General features: G+C 33.5%; 1 protein-coding gene across 11 annotated transcripts in view; it reads left to right on the forward strand.

Annotated features, from left to right (window-relative positions):
* ZMYM4 (zinc finger MYM-type containing 4) overlaps window positions 1–20,555 on the forward strand; it is a 180,362-nt gene that overhangs the window by 108,774 nt on the left and 51,033 nt on the right. For 9 of the 11 annotated variants that reach the window (XR_009009373.1, XM_057553943.1, XM_057553920.1 and 6 more), the window contains 9 exons: window positions 1,208–1,732; window positions 3,433–3,494; window positions 3,852–4,022; window positions 10,870–10,954; window positions 11,185–11,440; window positions 15,282–15,456; window positions 15,568–15,780; window positions 19,633–19,783; window positions 20,278–20,393. Coding sequence is in view for 10 of the 11 variants with exons in the window: in XM_057553920.1 (XP_057409903.1) it covers window positions 1,208–1,732; window positions 3,433–3,494; window positions 3,852–4,022; window positions 10,870–10,954; window positions 11,185–11,440; window positions 15,282–15,456; window positions 15,568–15,780; window positions 19,633–19,783; window positions 20,278–20,393 (1,754 nt within the window). In the remaining variant the exon portion in view is untranslated. Of the gene's footprint in view, window positions 1–1,207; window positions 1,733–1,949; window positions 2,065–3,432; window positions 3,495–3,851; window positions 4,023–10,869; window positions 10,955–11,184; window positions 11,441–15,281; window positions 15,457–15,567; window positions 15,781–19,632; window positions 19,784–20,277; window positions 20,394–20,555 lie in introns of those variants that run through there. The other 2 variants (XM_057553949.1, XM_057553959.1) reach the window with 2 other exon arrangements.

Here is a 20,555-nt window from a genome sequence, read left to right on the forward strand (position 1 = left end):
TAAGTTAAAGGTCCCTAGGGGACTTATAGAAGCTAATTGAATATAGATATCTGAAGTTTGGAAGAAAGGTCTAAGCTAAAACGCTTAGGAAGTCAACAGCAAAAGTCAAGGCTATAGTGGTGAATAAAATAGTGTGAGTGTATAAAATGAGATGAGAATTGGAATATTGAGCACATAAAGCAGAGGAAGAGACGTATAAAATAAATTAATAGAACAATTATAAAATTAGGGAACAATACAAAAAAACCAAAGGTATTTTATCTAGGAGGGATATGCCACATAAGGACTGAAAAAATAATTGGACTTGACCATGAGGAAATCGTTGATCTTAATGAGAGAAGTTCCGATGCGAAGTTGGGAACCAGATTGCATTAAGTTCAAAGGATTAATGATTGGGAGATGAAGTAGAAACAAACCAATGTAAACTTTTTCCCTAGGAGTTTGTGAAAGAAAGGTGAATTAGGTCAGGAAAAAGAAATACAGGGCTGGGGTTTTTTTGTTTGTTTTATTTTGGAATGGAAGAGACTTTAGCATGTAGTTTTGAGCAGTAAACAGTTTTTAATATATATTCTGGCTTGGATAAATTTTATTTTTATGTTTAAATATTTACCATTATAAACATTAACTGCTGTAAGTGTTTATTAGAGTTAGTGCAGAGAAATTAGGACTCTGAGGTCAGAGATCTGGGTTCTAATCTCAGCTCCCTAGAGTGGTCTCTATGATAACTATAATTATCACTTTTATATTCCCTTCTATGTGTCAGTCACTGTGTTATTAGGCCCTTTTTACATACTGTCATTAAACCTCACCACAAATTAATCTCCAAGGTGAGTATTACACTGTTTTACAGATAAAGAAGCCTGAGAGTTTACTTCTCAGGATCACATAGATTTTCAGTTAATCATGCTATGATTCCAACACAGATATGTCTAATTCTGAAGTTGGTGCTCTTTTTTTCTATATTGCATTGACTTTCTTTCTAACCTGAAATAGTTTCTCAAGTTTTACGTCCCTATTTCCTTATCTGTCAGATAGGGATATTTTATCTGTCACACCTATATCAAAGTGCTAATTGAATACCACAGTATTATTATCTATATTTTGTTTGAAAAGGAAAAATATATATTTGGTTAAATGCCAGACAGACCTTATAAATATGGTCATCTTTAGCACTATCATTTGTCTAAACAGTATTTTACTTTTTAAGGTGGTGGTATCATGGATACAGAAATGTCTGAAGATATAGACCACAACTTAACTCCTACCCTTGACAGCATGTCTTATGGAATGCCGAATCAAACAGGATCTGAAAATTCATTGCTGGATGAAGATGATTATTTTTTGAACTCTGGGGATCTTGCAGGAATTCCAGTCGTTGGTAGTGACAATGAGGATGAACAGGATTTTAGTTCAAAGGACAATCTTGTTTCTTCAATTCATACTGATGATAGCTTGGAAGTAGAGAGAAGAGTCACACAGCATGAATCAGACAATGAAAATGAAATACAGATTCAAAATAAATTAAAAAAAGACTTTCCTAAACAATTTGATCAGGTTTCTGTCTTTAAATCAATACGGAAAGATTTTAGTCTAGTAAGAGAAAACAGCAAAGAGACTTTTTCTGGAAAGGAGAAAAATAGAGACCTAACTTATCTTGAACGTGAAAAACGGTTGGATAAACCCCATAAAGAGTTGGATTCAAGGTTGAAAAGCAGTTTTTTTGATAAAGCAGGTAATAATTGTTGGAATAGAGCCATAAAACACAATAAATAACAATGTACTGATAATAATACAGCTTTTATTACTTCTGATGCTAAGCAAAGTATGAACAGTTAAATTCATTGTAAGCTTGTCATTTTTCTTTTATCCTTGTTCTTTGCAGAGTGACTGAATTTCTCCCAGTAACTATTGGTAATGGTATAAATGGTTGAAAAGTAGCTCTAAACCTCATTTCTCCCTCCCCTGGTTGCAATATTTTGATGAGAAGGCAAGATACTCGAATCACCTGTTCATTTTCTTTGGTTGAACATTGGAACCTGAAGTTGGATTTAACTTCTTTGTGCTGTAAGCACTAATTCAAACTGCTGTCCCACCAATTAGTCCAAATTAGGGAGGGTTTTTCTTTTTGATAACATTTCTATTTTATGTTTTAGAAGTTTCTTGAGACTCCTCTTGAGCCTCTTTGCCCAGTGTACCCTATACTTAGCTTCAGTTCCATTCTTGAATATATACATTTCCTTATTTCTGTGCCTCTCTTTCCTCCTGCTATTCCATTTGCCTGAATGTCGTTTTCTCTCTTTGTATATATGCCTGTAAAAGTGCTTCTTATCCAGCAACACCTGACTCATAAACCTCTTCTACCCTATGGTCATCCCTAACCTCTCTACATCAAGAATGTTTGTTTCCTTATCTATATTTCCATAGCATTTTGTTTATGCCTCATTATTTATAGTACTTATCACACGGTATTATAGCTCTATTTGTTTTGCCTTACATGCTAGTGTAGGAGTTTATTGAGGGCCAGATTGTATCTTATTCATCCTTGTGTTCTTGGGGCCTAACCTGGTGTAGTGAAAATAGTAATATTTCAGTAAATGTTCAATAGGTGTGAAAGAAAGCTTGGTAGAATATACCAATCCTTATATTTCTTTTGACAGTGCTAGGAAAACTGTGATTGAAAGAACAAATCAGTATTGTTAAAAATAACAACTAATTTAAGTATCCATTATGTACAAGACTGTACAAGGGTATACTGTATTTTTCAGTATATATTATTCAATATGTTTTTTCAATATCCCTATGAGGGATAAATTATAAGGGTACCTGTCTTCAAGGAACATAGTGTCTAATAGCAGAAGGGACAAGACAAGTCAAGTAGCAGAAGTGTCAACGACCAGTTGAATAGCATACAACTTAATTTATAATTAAAGACAGTACTAGAAGAGTTTGTTATAAGACAGTATAATAAAATTTCTTTCAAATAACTGAAACTGTTTTAGGTATTCTTAGGAGAGAGATGATTTTTAACTCAGTGGACAAGGGCAGGTTTTATAGAGGAGAGGTGAATTTTGAACTGAGCTGAGTCTGGAAGACTGTATGAAGATTAGGATAGAGGGGACTTGGAATGATATAAGCAGAAATGGGGAAGAACAAACATAAGTAATTTTCAGAACATAGTGAATAAAGTAACCACTTTATTTAGGTTTGAACAAGGAAATAGCATGAGGCAAGGCTAAAAGTTAGATGGGGCCAGATGGTTTGTTTTGAGTGAAACTACCTTTTGGGTATTTTTTGGTACCCATTTCACTCTAATGAGCATCTTCATTGGAAAAGAGGTGATTATCAAATGATAGCTTTTTAGGTCACTCTTTGTAAGATTTGTTATTCATATACATGTGTTTGTTTTGTTTTGTTTTGTTTTTCTTTCAATAGCTAATCAAGTTGAAGAAACATTACATACCCATTTACCACAAACCCCAGAAACAAACTTTAGGGTAAGTTTTCAGTGTGTATGTAGATTGCTGTAACTGTGGCAAGTGTCAAAGTTTTCTTTATGTGATTTTCTAAACTGTAACTATATGTGTTAGGTAGAGCACTGATTTTACTTTTTTTTAATTTCCTGTATTACTTTCGTAAGGACATCTTTGGAGATGTTCTCAGAAGCCTCTGCTCTTAGATTCTTTATTTGTATTTGATATTTAGACATATATCACATTTACTTGTAAGCATAGGGACTCTAATGAATGTCCGTAGAGTTCTTCATTTCCAGTGAGCTTTTCTTTGGGTGTTAAACCTGAAGAGGAATAATTTTAAAATCTGAATATTTATTAATCCTTTATATTGTGTTTTAGGATTCCAGCTATCCATTTGCCAATAAAGAATCCATTGGTTCGGAACTGGGGAATTCCTTTGCATCAAATATTAGAATTAAAGAAGAACCTTTGGATGATGAGTATGACAAAGCAATGGCACCACAGCAGGGACTACTAGACAAAATTAAAGATGAACCTGACAATGCTCAAGTAAACATTTCACCTTTTTTTCCCCCTTCTTTTTGTTCCACACATGAATTATTCATTCAAGAAAGGAAGTTCTTGATTAAGAAGTGAAGTGTGTTTTGTTGATGGGGTGAGAGGAGACTCTTAATGAAGGTTGAGGCAATTGAATTACCTTATAAGAATAATACTAAGGAATCAACCAGAGTTATAGGAAACTTTGTCCAAGTAGTAGTTAAGGCTTTTAATCCACATCGTTCCTTAATACCACTGTTCTGTGAATTTTACAGTTTCAGTGCAGAATTAGGGAAAGTGAGTCTTCAAGGATTTGAGATTGATACAGCAGACATGGCTAAAAGTTTATGGTGTGATTGAGTTTATATAAGGTAGTAAGCCTTTTGCAGTTGCTGCTAATGAAGTATAGGCTATGTATGGATTTAAGTGTTATTCAGGAGGGATTAATGGGATTAATTAATCTTTGGAAAAATTAATTGATTGAAGAGCCAGTTCATTAGATCAGTGGGTAGAAGATAAAGGAGGTTTTGATGCTTTGATGGGTGATATAGGATTCCAGTTTTGAGATCTGTGAGTAATAAGGGTAAGGATAGAGCTCTGTTATTTCAAGGTTGCTCTGGAAGTAAAAGTCATAAAGATTCTGTAAGTGTGAATGCTGAAGTCAGTGAAGTTATCCATGCAATTAATGACATTGCAGTGGTTGGAACAGAATAAAGATGCTGTAATCATTTTGGAACGTAGGAAAAGGACCAAGGGATGAATATGCAATAGCAGCAATTGTTTGAGGGTGTTCTGTGTTTTATACAGCTAGTATGAGTGCAGAGGCTGAGAAGTAAAGATAGCATCAATTAGCTATTTTTTTGAAATGACATTTGATGTGGATAAAGCTTACCTCTCCATATCTTTCTTTTATATTAGGGGGGTTGAGAATGTGAGACTTCTGTGGAAGAAGTTTTTTTCACTCAGATGTCTCTTAGCAGGGTTTTTCGGCACTATTGACATTTGGGGCCAGATAATTCTTTGTTGTGAGGGTCTGTCCTGTGCATTGTAGGATGTTTAGAAGCATCCTTGACCTCTACCTACTAGATGCCAGTAGTACCATGTCTCCAGACATTGCCAAATGTCCCTTGGGGGGCAAAATCCTCTGCTATTGAGAACCACTCTTTTAGAGTAAGGAAATGGAAGAATAGGTGATTTATAGATGTAGGTGATTTATGCGAGTCAGATTGATGCTTCAATTAAGTGAGAATGCCATGGTGCCCAGTGGAGGGTAGCTGTATAGGGTAGTGATGATAAAGCTGTAGAGCTGGATGGGTGTGAGTGTGGTATCTACAAAGATGGTAGAGAAGGAATATGAAAATACCTGAATAATGAAAGCATGTTTATAAAAGCAGGCAAAATGGAGGCCGTGGATATCTGAATTAGAGATAAGGAAGTGTCCTGGCACCTAGGGGAGGTTCATATGGCAGTGTATGCTTCAGAAGACTACTGCCATGTCTATACAGAGCAGATCTCCTGTCTTTTAAGTGCCCCAATCTGGACATGGGAAATCCATAAGAAATCATAATGCTGGCAGGGTACCAAAGACATCACTTTCTCCCTGTACATGACCCAGTGACACTTTCCTTGAGCTGAAAAGGCAGTTATAGCAAAGACCAAATACATTGTGGGAAGAGGGCATCAGGGAAGGTTATTTGTATTGGGTTGACCAGAAGGTTCATTCAGGTTTTTCTGTAACGTCTTATGGAAAAACCTGAATGAACCTTTTGGCCAACCCAATATTACTGTTTTGAAAACAATCAGAGATTCCAGTGACTGGAGAATACCAACAGGGTGGAAGTGTCAGGACACAGAAACACCTACATTTTTATCGCTATTCAAAGTGTAATAATGTGTTATAAAATGCCGTATATGAAGTTTCATCATGATTTTGGGGAAGAACTTCCCTAAGGGCTCACCACCTGATTGACGGGACTCTTAAAAACCAAGCAGGAATCTGTGTAAGTCCTAGGCATAAGGTCCAGAAGCATTCTTTGCCCTGACCCCACAATAAGGCAGTTCCAGCATGTGAGTGAGTAAAGCTAGGTGTTCTCTGAGAAGTCCTTTCTGTTATCAGCTACACCAATCCTGTGGGATCATACCTTTGATAACTCTTCTAGAAATACCTGACCTCATGTTAAACTATGGTTACCTGGTTCTTTCTTTTTTTTCCATCCCTTCCTTACCTTCTCTCTCCCCCTCCTCTCCCTTTCCCTCCTACTTCCTCTCCCCCCCTCCTATTTCCTCTCCCCTTCTCCCACCTCCTTCTTCATTGTCCTGTTCTTTTAGGTATTTCTCCTCAGTGACCATTGGAAATCTATATTCCTTGTTCAACACTGCCTAATGCTTTATCATTCTTATTCATTTCCCATAGACTGGAAAAAGGAGTTCCAACAAATTATTCTCTTAGACTCTGAAACAGTACTGTTAACCTAATGCTCATAAAATACTGATAGATTTAACAGCTGTGGTCAGTCTTTACTTTTGACCATCAGTTACTTGTAATAACTTTTCTCTTGGTGTAATAAGATCATAGCTTTAGCTTCTGGCACCTTGTCAAAACCTCCCTTGGCTTTTCTCTTTCCTTAACTTGTAGCTCTGCTTTCAACTCACTTCCTTATTCTCCTTTTTACACAGTTCATTTTGGTCTTAATTTTTTTACTTTCCCATATAAATCACTAAGATACTGAAATGTATGTTTATATATATATTTACTTCTTCCCAATTGGTCTTGATTATTTCTTCAGTTATAATTTTCTGGGTTTGCCAGTTGTCATCCTCCTGCCTCTGTTATTGGCGTAGCATCATTTGTCCTCCTGGTTACATTTCTTCATTCAAATCCTATTGCATGTTACTATAATATATTCTGTATATAATACTTACCGATACTTTTATGTGTACTATGTTGTTTCATCCTCCAGTATAAGAAGGCCAGAGTAGATGATATTAACTCTATTTTTAGGTGAGGGAACTGAGATTCATAGAAGTTAATAAGTTAGTTACTCAAGGCCATATGGCCAGGAAGGAGCCAATCAGGGGCCTTCATCAAGGCCTTATTATTATAGTCTACCAAACTTTTCTATAAATAAAAGTTGTTTAAAAAAATGACTAGAGAAGTTTTTAAAATAAAAACTTTAAAGAGCCAGAGACGTCATTTTTTCTATTCCCCTTTTCTGTAGTTTCTGAAAGCTGGAAATTCAGTAAATATTACATTAAAATCATGATTTTTTTTCTTTTCTTTTTGCTCATAATAAAAGGAGAGCTAATCTATAATCTCATTGAAGTAAATGGATTAGAATGGGAAAGCAAATCAATTAATTGTCACAATAGTGAGTCATATAGTCTTGGAAAATAGAATGCAGTAATTAAATGTTGGGGCTTGTTTTTTTAGCCATGTGAAGTTAACTTGGTTATAGAAACTGGGTTCTTTTTTTCTAAAATACTGTCTTGGGATACTGATACATACTTTATGGTAAATAAAGGGAAGGTAAAGATATTGGTAAAGGATTTTTTGGTTTGGTTTTGACACCTGTTTTTCTGTTTCTGAAAGCTTTTGGGTCATCAGATTTTCACTTCTCAAGTTATTAGTCATTGATTTTTTATTAAATATTTGTAAAATTAATCATTGTTGGGAGGATACTAACAAACATGATTATGCCTTGAAGGCATTGTGGGGTGTACAAGCAGAGTACTTAAGATATATACTTACTTTACTATATTATATAAGTAATATGTACTTGAGGCTTAAGGAATGTATCAGAAGTTTGAAATAACTGTCACAGACAGTGAGAAAGAGAGCTGACTAGAGACCATGAAATATGCCCATGAATACTGATTTTTTTTCTGGAGTTTTCTGAGATTTAAAAAATTTTTTACTTGTAATATGCTTTAATATACTATATAATGTAGGAATGTTATGATGAATCAATATTAGAAAATTTCTTAATATATGTAACTTCATCAACAGGTCAAATAAGACTAGATATATAGATAGATAGACAGATGCCAAAAGACATTTCATGTAATTCACTATGCATTTCTTATAATAGATACTCTCTTGATCAGGTAAGGAAATATCTACTTCTGATCAATAACAGTCATTGAATTTAAAAGTAAAATGATGGAAACCTTCTGTTAATAATAACTAAATGAACACAAATTACTGATGTCAGCATTATTATTTAACTCTTGTTGGATTTTCGACCCAATACATGTTAAAGAAATTAGAAGAAATAATGGAAAAGGGGAGACAAAATTATCATCATTTACTGGTAAGGATCTTTATTAGAAAATTAATAGAATTCATGAAAGTTTAGTGGAGTAGCTAGTTGAATTTTAGTTATATAAAACAGAGCAATATTTCTATAAATCAGTTGTTTCCCAGTTAGACAGTATGATGAAAAGATACACTGTTTCCTACAGCAAAGCAACTAAAAAGTGCTTGTATCAGATAAAACAACTTGAATGAATGCAGAGACTTCTTTTTAATATATTAGTTATTCCTAAATTAAGATACAGTTTTGATACAATTATGAAAATATCAATGGTTTCTTATGTTTTGAAGAAAAATAGGCATGCACACACACATTATGTTACATGTATGTTCTAAAAATTAGAGATGTCGTGAACTATTAAATGATTAAACATCTCACAATTATTTTCATTAGGATAGTGTGATATCATAAGAGTAGTCAGCCTGATAGTGATGCAGAATAGATTGCCATAAAAAAGATATTTTTAGAGGAAGTTGATATGTTAATGGTAAGTGGAAGGAATTCATCAGCTATTCAAAGAAAGGAAAAGAAAAATGCTCATTATATATCAAAATAAATATCAATAAATCACAGATGGATTAAAGCAGGAGTTGGCAAATTATCTTTCAGCAGTGGGCCAAATCCAGCCTGCCCTCTTTGTTTCTGTTTTGTTTTTCTGCATACTGTTTTTATAGTTTTATTGGATCATTGCCACATTCATTCATTTACATATTATCTATGGGTACTTTTGCTCTACCAGGGCACAGTTGAGTAGTTGTGATAGCATGGCCTGAAAAGTCAAAAATATTTAGTATCTGGCCCTTTGCAGATAAAGTTTGCTGACCTCTGGATTAAAGGACTGTATTATAAACAATGAAAACTTTCTTAGTATTTTATCGTGGAAGTAGAACTTTGTAAGAAATAGAAGGAATCGCAAAGGTAAAAACCGTCAATTTTTTGGCATAAAAATGGAAACTTAAGTATGTAAAATTTATCTCATAGTACATATTGAGGAAATGTTGATAACAGATGCTATCGGTGGTTAATCTTGTTACCTTATAATGCTTTTTTTATAAATGGATATTAAAAAAATTGGAAATTAAAACAAGAATGGGAAGAGACTTTTAAGTGGCTTTTATCACAAATTGCTAGAATAAATAAAATTAAGGTTTTAAAAAACAATCTGTCATTGTGCATCAAGAACCTTTACTATGTACTTATTTACCTAGTAATTCCACTTTAAGATTCTTTCCTTAGGAGATAATCCTAAATATGAGTGTATGAGTATTCACAGAGATGTTCATCATGGCATTACCGATTAAAGCAAATGTGTGGAAACAAGTGAACCAACACTGGGTTGTGGTTATGTAATTTCAGTGCCATTAAAGGGCTATCAAATTGGAGACTGAGGCCAAGGGAAAAATTAGTAATACTGATCCTGTCTTATTTAAAGTTTTGGTATTTTGTTTATCATGGACTATGGCATTTTAAAAATATTACTGAGATTTTTGGTGCCTTAATTTGTGCCTGAGGCAAGTGCCTCACCTCACCCCAGTCTCATCCTTATGTAATCTGATATGTCTATTAAATAATATATATCAGTATTTCTCGAATTCCAGTAATGTACAGACACCTCTTATCACAAAAAAAGGGGGTATGTTGGAGTTGCCTGAGAGTTCCAAGAATAAGACGTCTTTCGGGGTTTTGCAAGTTTCAGTGTGATAAACAGTGAATTAAAATAAAAAGTTAAGTCTACCACTTAGGGGTTTCACAATGCAATAATATAATTGTAAAAGCTAACAACAGCACTAAGAACTTGTTTTATAACTCAGTTATTTGTGGTTATTCATGACTAAAAATATACTTACATTCACTAAAAAAATTATTGAAATAAAAACTCAGACTTTTAAAATATTTTTTTAGAATTCTCAGACTGCCTGGAGTACCTTTACAGACCTCAGGGATTCTTGGACTCCAACCTTAGAAACACTGATATTTAGCCACTAGAAGTTATTTTGGAGTAATATGTGATAATATGCAAATGTTTAGTTGCTTAACGTGACCAAAAATCATTTTATAAGAATGCTATATTCAGTATAACTACAGCTGTGTGAAGAAACACATACGGCAGGGGAAAAGACTGGAAAGAAATATAACAAAAGAGTAACAGTGGTTGTTTTGGGGTAATGGAAATATGATTAGAATTTTTTTCTCATTTCTACTTGTCTAAATTTTGTATAGTAAGTGTGTATTACTTTTATAATAGATAAACAGCAACTTAAAATACTGTAATAATATTAAGAATTAAAAAAATAATTTGTGAATATCTGGTAGTGCTATAGGCTAGATAGCTACTGTCATTTTTTACCTCAACTCTCAGCGTGTATAAACATGTTATACCCTTATTGTAATTATAGTTTGCTTGCTATTATTTCTTATTAATGTTAATGTAGTAAACATTTTCCACCCCTATATAGCCATAGTAAAATGTCTTGAATATCTGGATTTCTTTAGATACATTGTATTTATTTTTTCTTTACATATTTATTTATTTTTCTTTTTAAAAGGAGTATAGTCATGGCCAACAGCAAAAAACTCAAGAAGGGGAACTGAAAATTAGTGCTGTGTTTTCAGTCAGTGGCAGTCCTCTTGGTAAGAAGCAGAACTGAATGAATGAATCATGTTTATTTATTCTGACCAGTATGAGTGAGAGGAAGTATCTACTTATATTAGTAAACTAGGCAGTTTAGAATGGCTTTAATTGTGTATTGCATAATTAGTGTTGGGTTTCAAGACTAGCTCTAGAAGAGAAAGAAAGGATGCCTACTTAAAATTCATGGTAAAAAGTAAAACTTTTTTTTTTTCAATTTTTTTTTTTAAAGCTCCACAGTTGACTACTGGCTTTCAGCCTTCACTGGCATCATCTGGCATGAATAAAATGCTTCCTTCAGTTCCAGCCACAGCTGTTCGAGTTTCCTGTTCTGGTTGTAAAAAAATCCTCCAGAAGGGGCAAACTGCTTATCAGAGGAAAGGGTCTACTCAGCTATTCTGCTCTACACTGTGCCTCACTGGATATACAGTTCCACCTGCCCGCCCACCGCCTCCTCCCACTAAGAAAACTTGTTCAAGTTGCTCAAAGTATAGCAGAATTCTAAATTATTGTCTTTGCTTTCTTTCTTTCAAGATACTTTGTTCTTATCTGTATATTGTTTAATTTTCTACCTTTCTGTGTTTTTTGAGAAATATCACATTGTTTACTACGAACATGTTGTTGCTGCTTTTAGTCTTTCTGGATGCTAGGTGCTCAGTTTTCTTTTAACTTTAAGTAATGTGCCTTTTATATAATAAGAGGTGCTTTTGAAATGTACTTTACCATCCTTGTTAGTTGAGATGCTTTATAAAACAGAAACTACACCATTTAGGGGTATTACATGACCACAATATTTTATCTTGTAACTGTAGGCAATAGATGCTTAAATGCAACAAATATTTAATGTTTATGTAATGTTTTCTATTAGGTAGTTGGAATTCATTTAATACTTTTCATCTTAAATTTAATTGGATTCCAGTGTATGTATTTTTATTTTCTCAGTATCTCAGGTATCTCAGAGGTTGTATTTCAGTGTTTTAACAACAAAAAATTATGACCTTAGATCCTAATAAAATCATCCTGATATATTTGAGGAATATGAACTAATTTTGGCTAATTTTGCAAAGTGGTCATTAGACACTGTTTAAATAAGTCAGAAAAAGATGAATAATGCTCTTGTTCTGAAATATTTTGGATTCTATTATTAAGCTACTCAAACCATGATTTATTAGTTTCGGTATTTGTACTTAGAGTACCTCACATGGATGCTGTGCTTTCTCTGTCTAGAAAGGGAAAAGATGCTCCCTCTTCTGGTTCAATTGGAAAAAATATAGAAAGAAACTTCTAAAAGAAATTTGAGTATGGTTAGAAGATTTTCTAGAAGTTATATTTGCATCCCTTTATGTTTCAAGTTTAATTTAGTAAAAATAGACTTCTGTTTGAATTATGAAACATGCTTTAAAAAAGAGTACTTATAGATGACATATCTAATTTCTATATTCCAGTATATTCATCATTTCTAAGATCAAATCAACTAGAAAATTATAATTTTTATAAGGTTTTTTGTTTTCCTATTTTGCTATGAAATAATTTCACGTAATAACTTCCTTTTATGTTTCTTTATTTAATTCTTACTTTAGTGATCAGCGCTTTCTAAAATTTCAGCAGTATTTCTCCTTTCATAATAATAATCATAGATACTTAGTGCAAAGATTTAACAGTGAATTTCAAAATGACCATAGGAAACTCATGGAAGTTTTAAAATGTGTGCCCTCTTTCTGTGTTTTTTAATTCTTGTCCATACATGTTGTTCTTCTCATCTAAATTTACTCTATCTCTTTGGTCTCTGGTGTTTGCCTCGCTTTATCTGGAGATGGTCATTTATACCTGCATGTCATATCTTAGCTCTGTCTGATCTTATGTAATTTAATTATTTTTAAGATTAAATTTTCTTCTTTTGTAATGTTTGGTCTTATCCATAAATTTTAACCTGTTGTTCTTTGACTTTTAACTGTTCTACCTCTTCATTCACTTATTCTGTTATCTTTCTTTTTTATCTCTTGTTCTTTTCCATTCTCCCCTTTCTGTTCTTCTTTCAGGTACTCCTTGCCTGCCTATCACCTCAGCTTTTCTTTTTCATTTTCTTTCTTAATTTCCCCCTCTTCTCTTCTTACAGAATACCTTTTTCTCTTGTTGCTCAGTTCTCAACCATTTATCAGTCTTGTTTTTCTTTGTATTCCATTTCATTTTCTGTACTACTCTTTCATCTCCTTTGCACCACTTTTCCTTTCCTTCCCTTTTTTCTCTCTTATTCACACAGTCATTACAACAGTTTGGGATAGTCTGGTTTATCTGATTATAAAATTATTGATTTGGATTGTGCCTTAAATATAAGGAAATTAGACTCAAAGAAGTTAAATGATTTGCTCAGTGTCACATAGCTGGGTAGTTCTGGTACATGCATTTTCCCCCCTAGATAGTCCATGTAGTCAAACAGGTTTAATTTGTAAGTCAGTCCCTATAAGAAGGATTTTTACTTTAATTTAAATAGGTGGAGATAGAAAAGATTTCCTTCCTGGTAACTACTGCTGTATTTGTAGACCACTAGAAATATAGCAGCAGCACTTAGGTTGAAAGAAACTCCTTAGCTGTTTGGAGTAACAATTTTATTTTTGTTAATCTTTTATTAACCAAATCTCTTAGCATCTTGAATTTAACCTAAACTCTGAATATGTTTTGGCTAATCATCATTTGATTTTTAGATTTCATTAGTAATAGGGACCTAACAATTTGTTTTAAAAAAATCAGTTTCAAATCCTACACTTTAAAAGAGGTAACTTGGAGGGTACTTTTGTTAATACTGTTAGAAAGATCAGTTTTCTTGATATAATGGCAGTAAGAGAGGTAACTGTTTCAGGATTGTCTGTACCATCTGAATTTTTGCTATCTGAAATGAGATTGCTCCTTCTCATTCTGATAAGATGTAATCTGTTACAATAAAATGTAATTCAGTTGGATGTTAAGCATACTGAGAGTAGTGAGAAGTAGCTACTTTTATGATTCTATTGCCTTGATCCATGCTGTTCTCCAACTTTTATTTCCTTAGCCTTCTAGAAAACATCTATTTAAGGTCCAGCTAAAATATCACCATTTGGGTAGCTTTTCATGTCACATCTTATCTGAAATAATTGTTTCTTCATTTCTATTTCTGTAGTACATTTTATGTATATAAATATGTTTTTCAAAATTATTTTACTTTTTTATATTAAGAATGCTTCTTTTATGGTATTTTATATATCATTTGTCTATTTGTCCCAGTATACTGTGAGCTCCTTGAGGGCTTGTACCATATCTTGACATAGGGTTGGGCTAGTCCCTGGCTCAAGGTAACTGCTCATTAAATACCCTTATAAATGAAATAGATTAAAACCCAATAAAAAGTAGCTAGAAAGGCCAAAAAAAAAGAATGCAGATAATAGAGCACTCTCAAGCTACTAAGTATTGAAGATGAGGTATGATGCTGTGTATTACAGCATAGTACAATATCAGTTGCTCCTTGTGATGGGTCCCATTATATTTACTATTACCTTTAATTGAAGCAGAGATACTTGTAATCTTTTCTGAAAAGTACTATATTAGTATAATCTGTTTAAAATGTAAGAGTGAATATAACAGTTTATTTACTAAATATTATGTGAGTGTATACTCATGGGAGAGAGACATTGTTTACAGAATTTCATCAAGGTATTTTTAAAATTGGTTTTTAAAATGGTTTGTACTTAAGTGATAAACTATTATGTAGGAAGAGTAATTTGGGAGTGGGATAAGGGGTGGACTGGTAGGGGGTCTTAATCCTTAGGGTTTTAATCTTCATTGTCTTTTACTGCTAATGCTTACAAATTGAATTATTTAGATCTGGAAATGTTCAATTTTATATAATCATGCTAGAATATGCACTGTGTAGTTTGAAATGTATTCCTACTTTTAAAAGGTAGTGGCTTTAAAAATTTTCAAGTGTAATGTTAAAGAGTATTTTTGAACATATAGGAGAGCCTAAGGAAGAAAATGAAAATCTTCTATAATCCTACCTACTAGAGATAGTGAATGATAAATGTTTGATGTATATCTTTTTAATCTTGAAACATAGTGTACTAATCCTCACAGCAGTTCTATGAACTAAGCCGTGTGTTAGTCTCATTTTATACAACAGAGCTTGAGGATCAAAGTGATTTATCACTTTATTCAAGAAAACCCAGGTTTTCGGATTTAAATACCAGTGCCCTTTCCCTACACTTTTAAATGCCTTTGTTTTATTTGATATTTTCAGTTGACAAAAAGGAAAAAAATGAATTATACTATGGCTTATTTTATCTTTGTTGTCATTTTTAGAGACATTTTAAATCCAAAGGATGTGATCAGTGCCCAGTTTGAAAATACCACCACTAGTAAAGATTTTTGTAGTCAGTCATGTTTGTCAACATATGAACTGAAAAGAAAACCTGTTGTTACCATAAATACGAATAGCATTTCAACCAAATGCAGCATGTGTCAGAAGAATGCTGTTGTAAGTTATCTTTTTACTTTAGTGGGGGAAGGAGTCTGATATTTGTGCTTAAAGGACAGCTTTTGATGGTCTTTGCTTGTTGTTTCTAAGTTATTACTTTATAATTCCTAGATTCGACATGAAGTTAATTACCAGAATGTGGTACATAAACTTTGCAGTGATGCCTGCTTTTCTAAGTTTCGCTCTGCTAACAACCTCACCATGAACTGTTGTGAAAACTGTGGGGGTTACTGCTACAGTGGCTCTGGACAATGCCACATGCTCCAGATAGAGGGACAGGCTAAGAAGTTTTGTAGTTCCACGTGTGTCACAGCATATAAGCAGGTACATGACCATATTTAATCCTGACATCTTTGTTCATTTCAGAAGGATCTAAATTTTTTTGGTAGAAATTATTTATGAAAATGTCACAAAAATATTAAGTTCTTATTATTAGCTTAATTAATATTTTTTACATGTAAATAGTATTTGTCAAAGGCATGTGTGTTAAAAACTCTTGTTATAGAGTTTTATAAGTACCATATACAGTTGTACCTCAGTATCCATGGGGAATTGGTTCCAGGAACCCTGAGGATACCAAAATCTGAGAGTGCTCAAGTCCCTTATATAAAATGGTGTAGTAATTGTATATAACCTACACACATTCTCCTGCATACTTTAAATCATCTCTAGATTATTTATAATACCTAATACAATGTAAATGCCATGTAAATAGTTGCCAGTGTGCAGCAAATTCTTTTCCTTTTTGGAATTTTCTGGAATTTTTTTCCTGGAATATTTTCGATCTGCATTTGGTTAAATCTGCAGATGTGGGACCCAGGGATACAGAGGGCAGACTGTATTTCTCTTAATGCATTTGAAATATCGATACATGTTTTTAAGGTATGGATTATTTTATTTAAAATATGATTAATGTTTTTGAACAAGATTTTGAAAATGCAGAAGAGCACAAAGAAGAAAAAATTAGGCATCTCCCAGAGTTACCCAGTCCCATCATTTTGGTGTATACCTTCTAATCTTTGCTTCTGCTAATCCCGAACTCCCAATGCATCCCTCTCCCACTCCCATCCCCCTTGGCAATCACCAGTCTATTCTCTGTGTCCCTCATTCTGTTTCTGTTTCATAGATAGGTTCATTTGTGTCAGATTTTAGATTCCACATATAAGTGATATCATACGGTATTTGTCTTTCTCTTTTTGACTTACTTCACTTAGTGTGATAATCTCTAGTTGCATCCATGTTGCTGCAAATGGCATTATTTCATTCTTTTTTATGGCTGAGTAGTATTCCATTGTATATATGTACCACATCTTCTTTATCCATTCATCTGTTGATGGACATTTAGGTTGTTTCCATGTCTTGGCTATTGTTAATAGTGCTGCTGTGAACATAGGGGTGCATGTATCTTTTTGAATTACAGTTTTGTTTGAATGTATGCCCAGGAGTGGGATTGCTGTATCATGTGGTAATTCTACTTTTAGTTTTCTGAGAAACCTCCATACTGTTTTCCACAGTGGTTGCACCAATTTACATTCCCACCAACAGTGTAGGAGGGTTCCCTTTTCTCATACCCTCTCTGGCATTTGTTATTTGTAGACTTTTTAATGATGGCCATTCTGACTGGTGTGAGGTGGTACCTCATTGTGGTTTTGATTTGCATTTCTCCAAAAATTAACAATGTTGGCAGTTTTATTTATACTAGATTTATATTTTGTTAGTAAATTTTGATCAAAAGTTCAATTTTAAAATTGGTAAACCCAAAGGAATAGTAAGAACTTTTTACATTTTCAGTTTTACAATGTTTTCCTGTTTCACTGCATTTGCTGATCTTCTTTTTCTTAGAATAGTAAATTTTTATACAGTTTACCAAAATTGGTGAATTTAATAATGTTGATTTGGAAATTTCTCTTAAATGTCCTTAAAACTTTGCAATGATTTTGTAATTTTAAACATTCTAGTGTTTCAGTTTATTTCTTGTTAATATACAGGCACATTAAAAGGGATTAGTGTTAGTTACTATTTATTTCTTCCTTAGAAACACCTTGTTTTTGTTCTCAAAGGGGGGAAAAAACCCAATATCTTCATTAGCTTTATTCTTGTACAAAGGACAGTTTTCCTGATATTGTATCACGTTCTAAAAGTTACTTTGATTCAGTCCATTGAAAGGTGGTGTACATTCCATAAGAGAAGTAGTTTGAAATATCTTAATTTTAAATTTATTACTTTTAATTTAGGCAATACCTATTAAAATTTTCACATATTAGTGTGTACTGTGGTTTAGAGAAAGAACGTGGATTTAGAAGTAAAGCAGGGCTTCCCTGGTGGCGCAGTGGTTGAGAATCTGCCTGCCAACGCAGGGGACACGGGTTCGAGCCCTGGTCTGGGAAGATCCCACATGCCGCGGAGCAACTAGGTCCGTGAGCCACAACTACTGAGCTTGTGCGTCTGGAGCCTGAGCTCCGCAACAAGAGAGGCCGCGATAACGAGAGGCCCGCGCACCGTGATGAAGAGTGGCCCCCGCTCGCCGCAACTAGAGAAAGCCCTCGCACAGAAACGAAGACCCAACACAGCCATAAATAAATAAATAAATAAACCCAAAATAAAAAAAAAGAGAAAAAAAAAAGAAGTAAAGCAGATCTTGGTTTGATTCCCAGACTTCCTATTCAAATAGAATTTTACCTTGGGGAAAGCAGTTAAACTCCCTGAGTCCATTTTCTTATCTGTAAATGGGTATATACTAGCAATGTCACTGGGATGTTTTTAGGATTATACGAAGTAAGAATGAGAAAGCACCTAGTATAGAACCTGGAAGATTGAAGATGGTCATTTCTGCTACTTTTCTTTTCTTCCTTATATGAAATTTATTCAACAAACATTAGATGTGATTCCTGTTTTGAGGAGCTACATGTTCCCTGGGGGAGATACAAATATGTAGAGATGTTATGATAGAAGTGTTATGGGATGTAGAGGGGTACAGTGGAAGCAAGGTCAGTTCTACTTGATAGTTTCAGAGATAACTCTTGACCTAATTCTTATAAATGAAGTTTGTGTTTGCAGTCCTGATGGAGGAGGAAAGGAGAAATAGGGTTGGAGATACAGAAGAGATTCCAGAATGTAGGAATATGCTCACTTGAATATGTATTTATTTTAATAGTAAGTCTAACAGACTTATCCTTGAAGAGGACATAGAGATCTTGAAATTCTCATAATGGGTGCTGGATATACCTTATAAGTTATCCTGAATGTATGACACGTTAATAGTATTTAGCATTATTTGCTACTAAATCACTGAGTGGAAATTGAAGATAACAGACTCTTTCGTTGCTTATATTTGGACACTTAGGACATGCAAAGTTTCCTCCCACTTTATTGCTTAGCGTGTGCTTTGTTGTTGTTGTTGTTGTTATTATTTGTTTTGGCCGCACCACGCGGCATGCGGGATCTTAGTTCCCTGACCAGGGATCGAACCCACGCCCCCTGAAGTGGAAACGTGGAGTCTTAACCACTGGACCATCAGGGAAGTCCCTGTGCTTTGTAGAATATTTGAGTGTGAATTTTCTAGTAAGTTTATTAATTTCCTTGGATTCACATTTCATTGCTATATATAGCACCTCTTGTGGGAAGTTCTTCCAATTCTTTGAATAGTGTAAGAACATGAATTCTCTGTTGTGTAATTTTTTAAATAGTGGGTTTTTTTGTTTGTTTGGAGGTTTTGTACAATATATTCTTGCAGCTTATTTATTTTATACATAGTATTTTGTACTTAACCCCGTACCCTTATCTTGGGGGAAGGCTAAAATAGTGTGTTTAAAACTATAGTTATAACAAATTAATAGATCCCAAAATTAATTGCTAGGTTGCGCCCAACATATTTTTTAATGAAGTAGAGTAGAGTGGAAAAATATCAAAGTGCATCACATGTTATCATGATATATATTGTTTTATAAAACCTGTCAGTTTTATATACATACATGTTTAATACACAAACACAAAACCTCAGAAGTATGTGTTACTGGGTCACTTTGTAAAATTTATTTCTTACTGAGGATTGTAATCATAAAAGTTTGGAAGCCACTAATTTAAAATATTTCAACAGTGTTAAGTATAAACATTTCAAAGAATTATGCTTTTACTTGTAATTTGGTAAAAATGAATGTTATTTTATTCTCTTAATAGAAATCAGCCAAAATTACACCATGTGCGCTTTGCAAATCATTGAGATCCTCAGCAGAAATGATTGAAAATACCAATAGCTTGGGAAAGACAGAGCTTTTCTGTTCTGTTAATTGCTTATCTGCTTACAGAGTTAAAATGGTTACTTCTGCAGGTAATATTGGTTTCATAAACTTTATAAATATAATAGTTGAATAAATTATGTTATTGCTTTGTTGTTATAGCACAGATTTTTGTCCAAATTTAGTTGATTTTTAACACAAATTTAAAATACTTCAGATCTGTGTTGTAAAAATACCACGTATTATCTTGATTGCTTATTTTATGTTTATTTAGTTGCTTACCTATTTGTGCATTCTTTCTTACCAAAAGAATTTATGGCTTTTTAAATGTATTTTCTTTATCTACACCTGATTTATTTCAAGATTCATTTATTTTTTAGTTTCAGGGTGTAGACTGTGACAACTTTAAATAAATATTTTTAACGTTGTTAGTTTTTGTCTATATGTGAGGTAACTAAGTTTAACTTCAGTTCCTGCAACTTGACTTGGCCCTTAAATTTTCATGTATCATATAATACTTATTTTCTCATACATTTGTGTACATTTGTATGTATTACTCATTAGCTTTTTATTTTGATTTGCTAAGGTGTACAAGTTCAGTGTAACAGTTGTAAAACCTCAGCAATCCCTCAGTATCACCTAGCCATGTCAGATGGAAGTATTCGCAACTTCTGCAGCTACAGTTGTGTGGTAGCTTTCCAGGTATGGCTTCAGGACTCTTCCTTTTCTCCAGTTAGTTGCCTGTGATAGTAAAGTAAACTTATTAGGTGGTTACTAAGTGCCTGGATTGCCTAAATTTCTATCTCAGTCTTGTTAAACTTGGGTTCTTTGGTCCATCCTATTTTTGGAGGCATGTTATTTAAT

Source organism: Balaenoptera acutorostrata, chromosome 1, assembly GCF_949987535.1.
Source record: "Balaenoptera acutorostrata chromosome 1, mBalAcu1.1, whole genome shotgun sequence".
NCBI classification, from domain to species: domain Eukaryota; kingdom Metazoa; phylum Chordata; class Mammalia; order Artiodactyla; family Balaenopteridae; genus Balaenoptera; species Balaenoptera acutorostrata.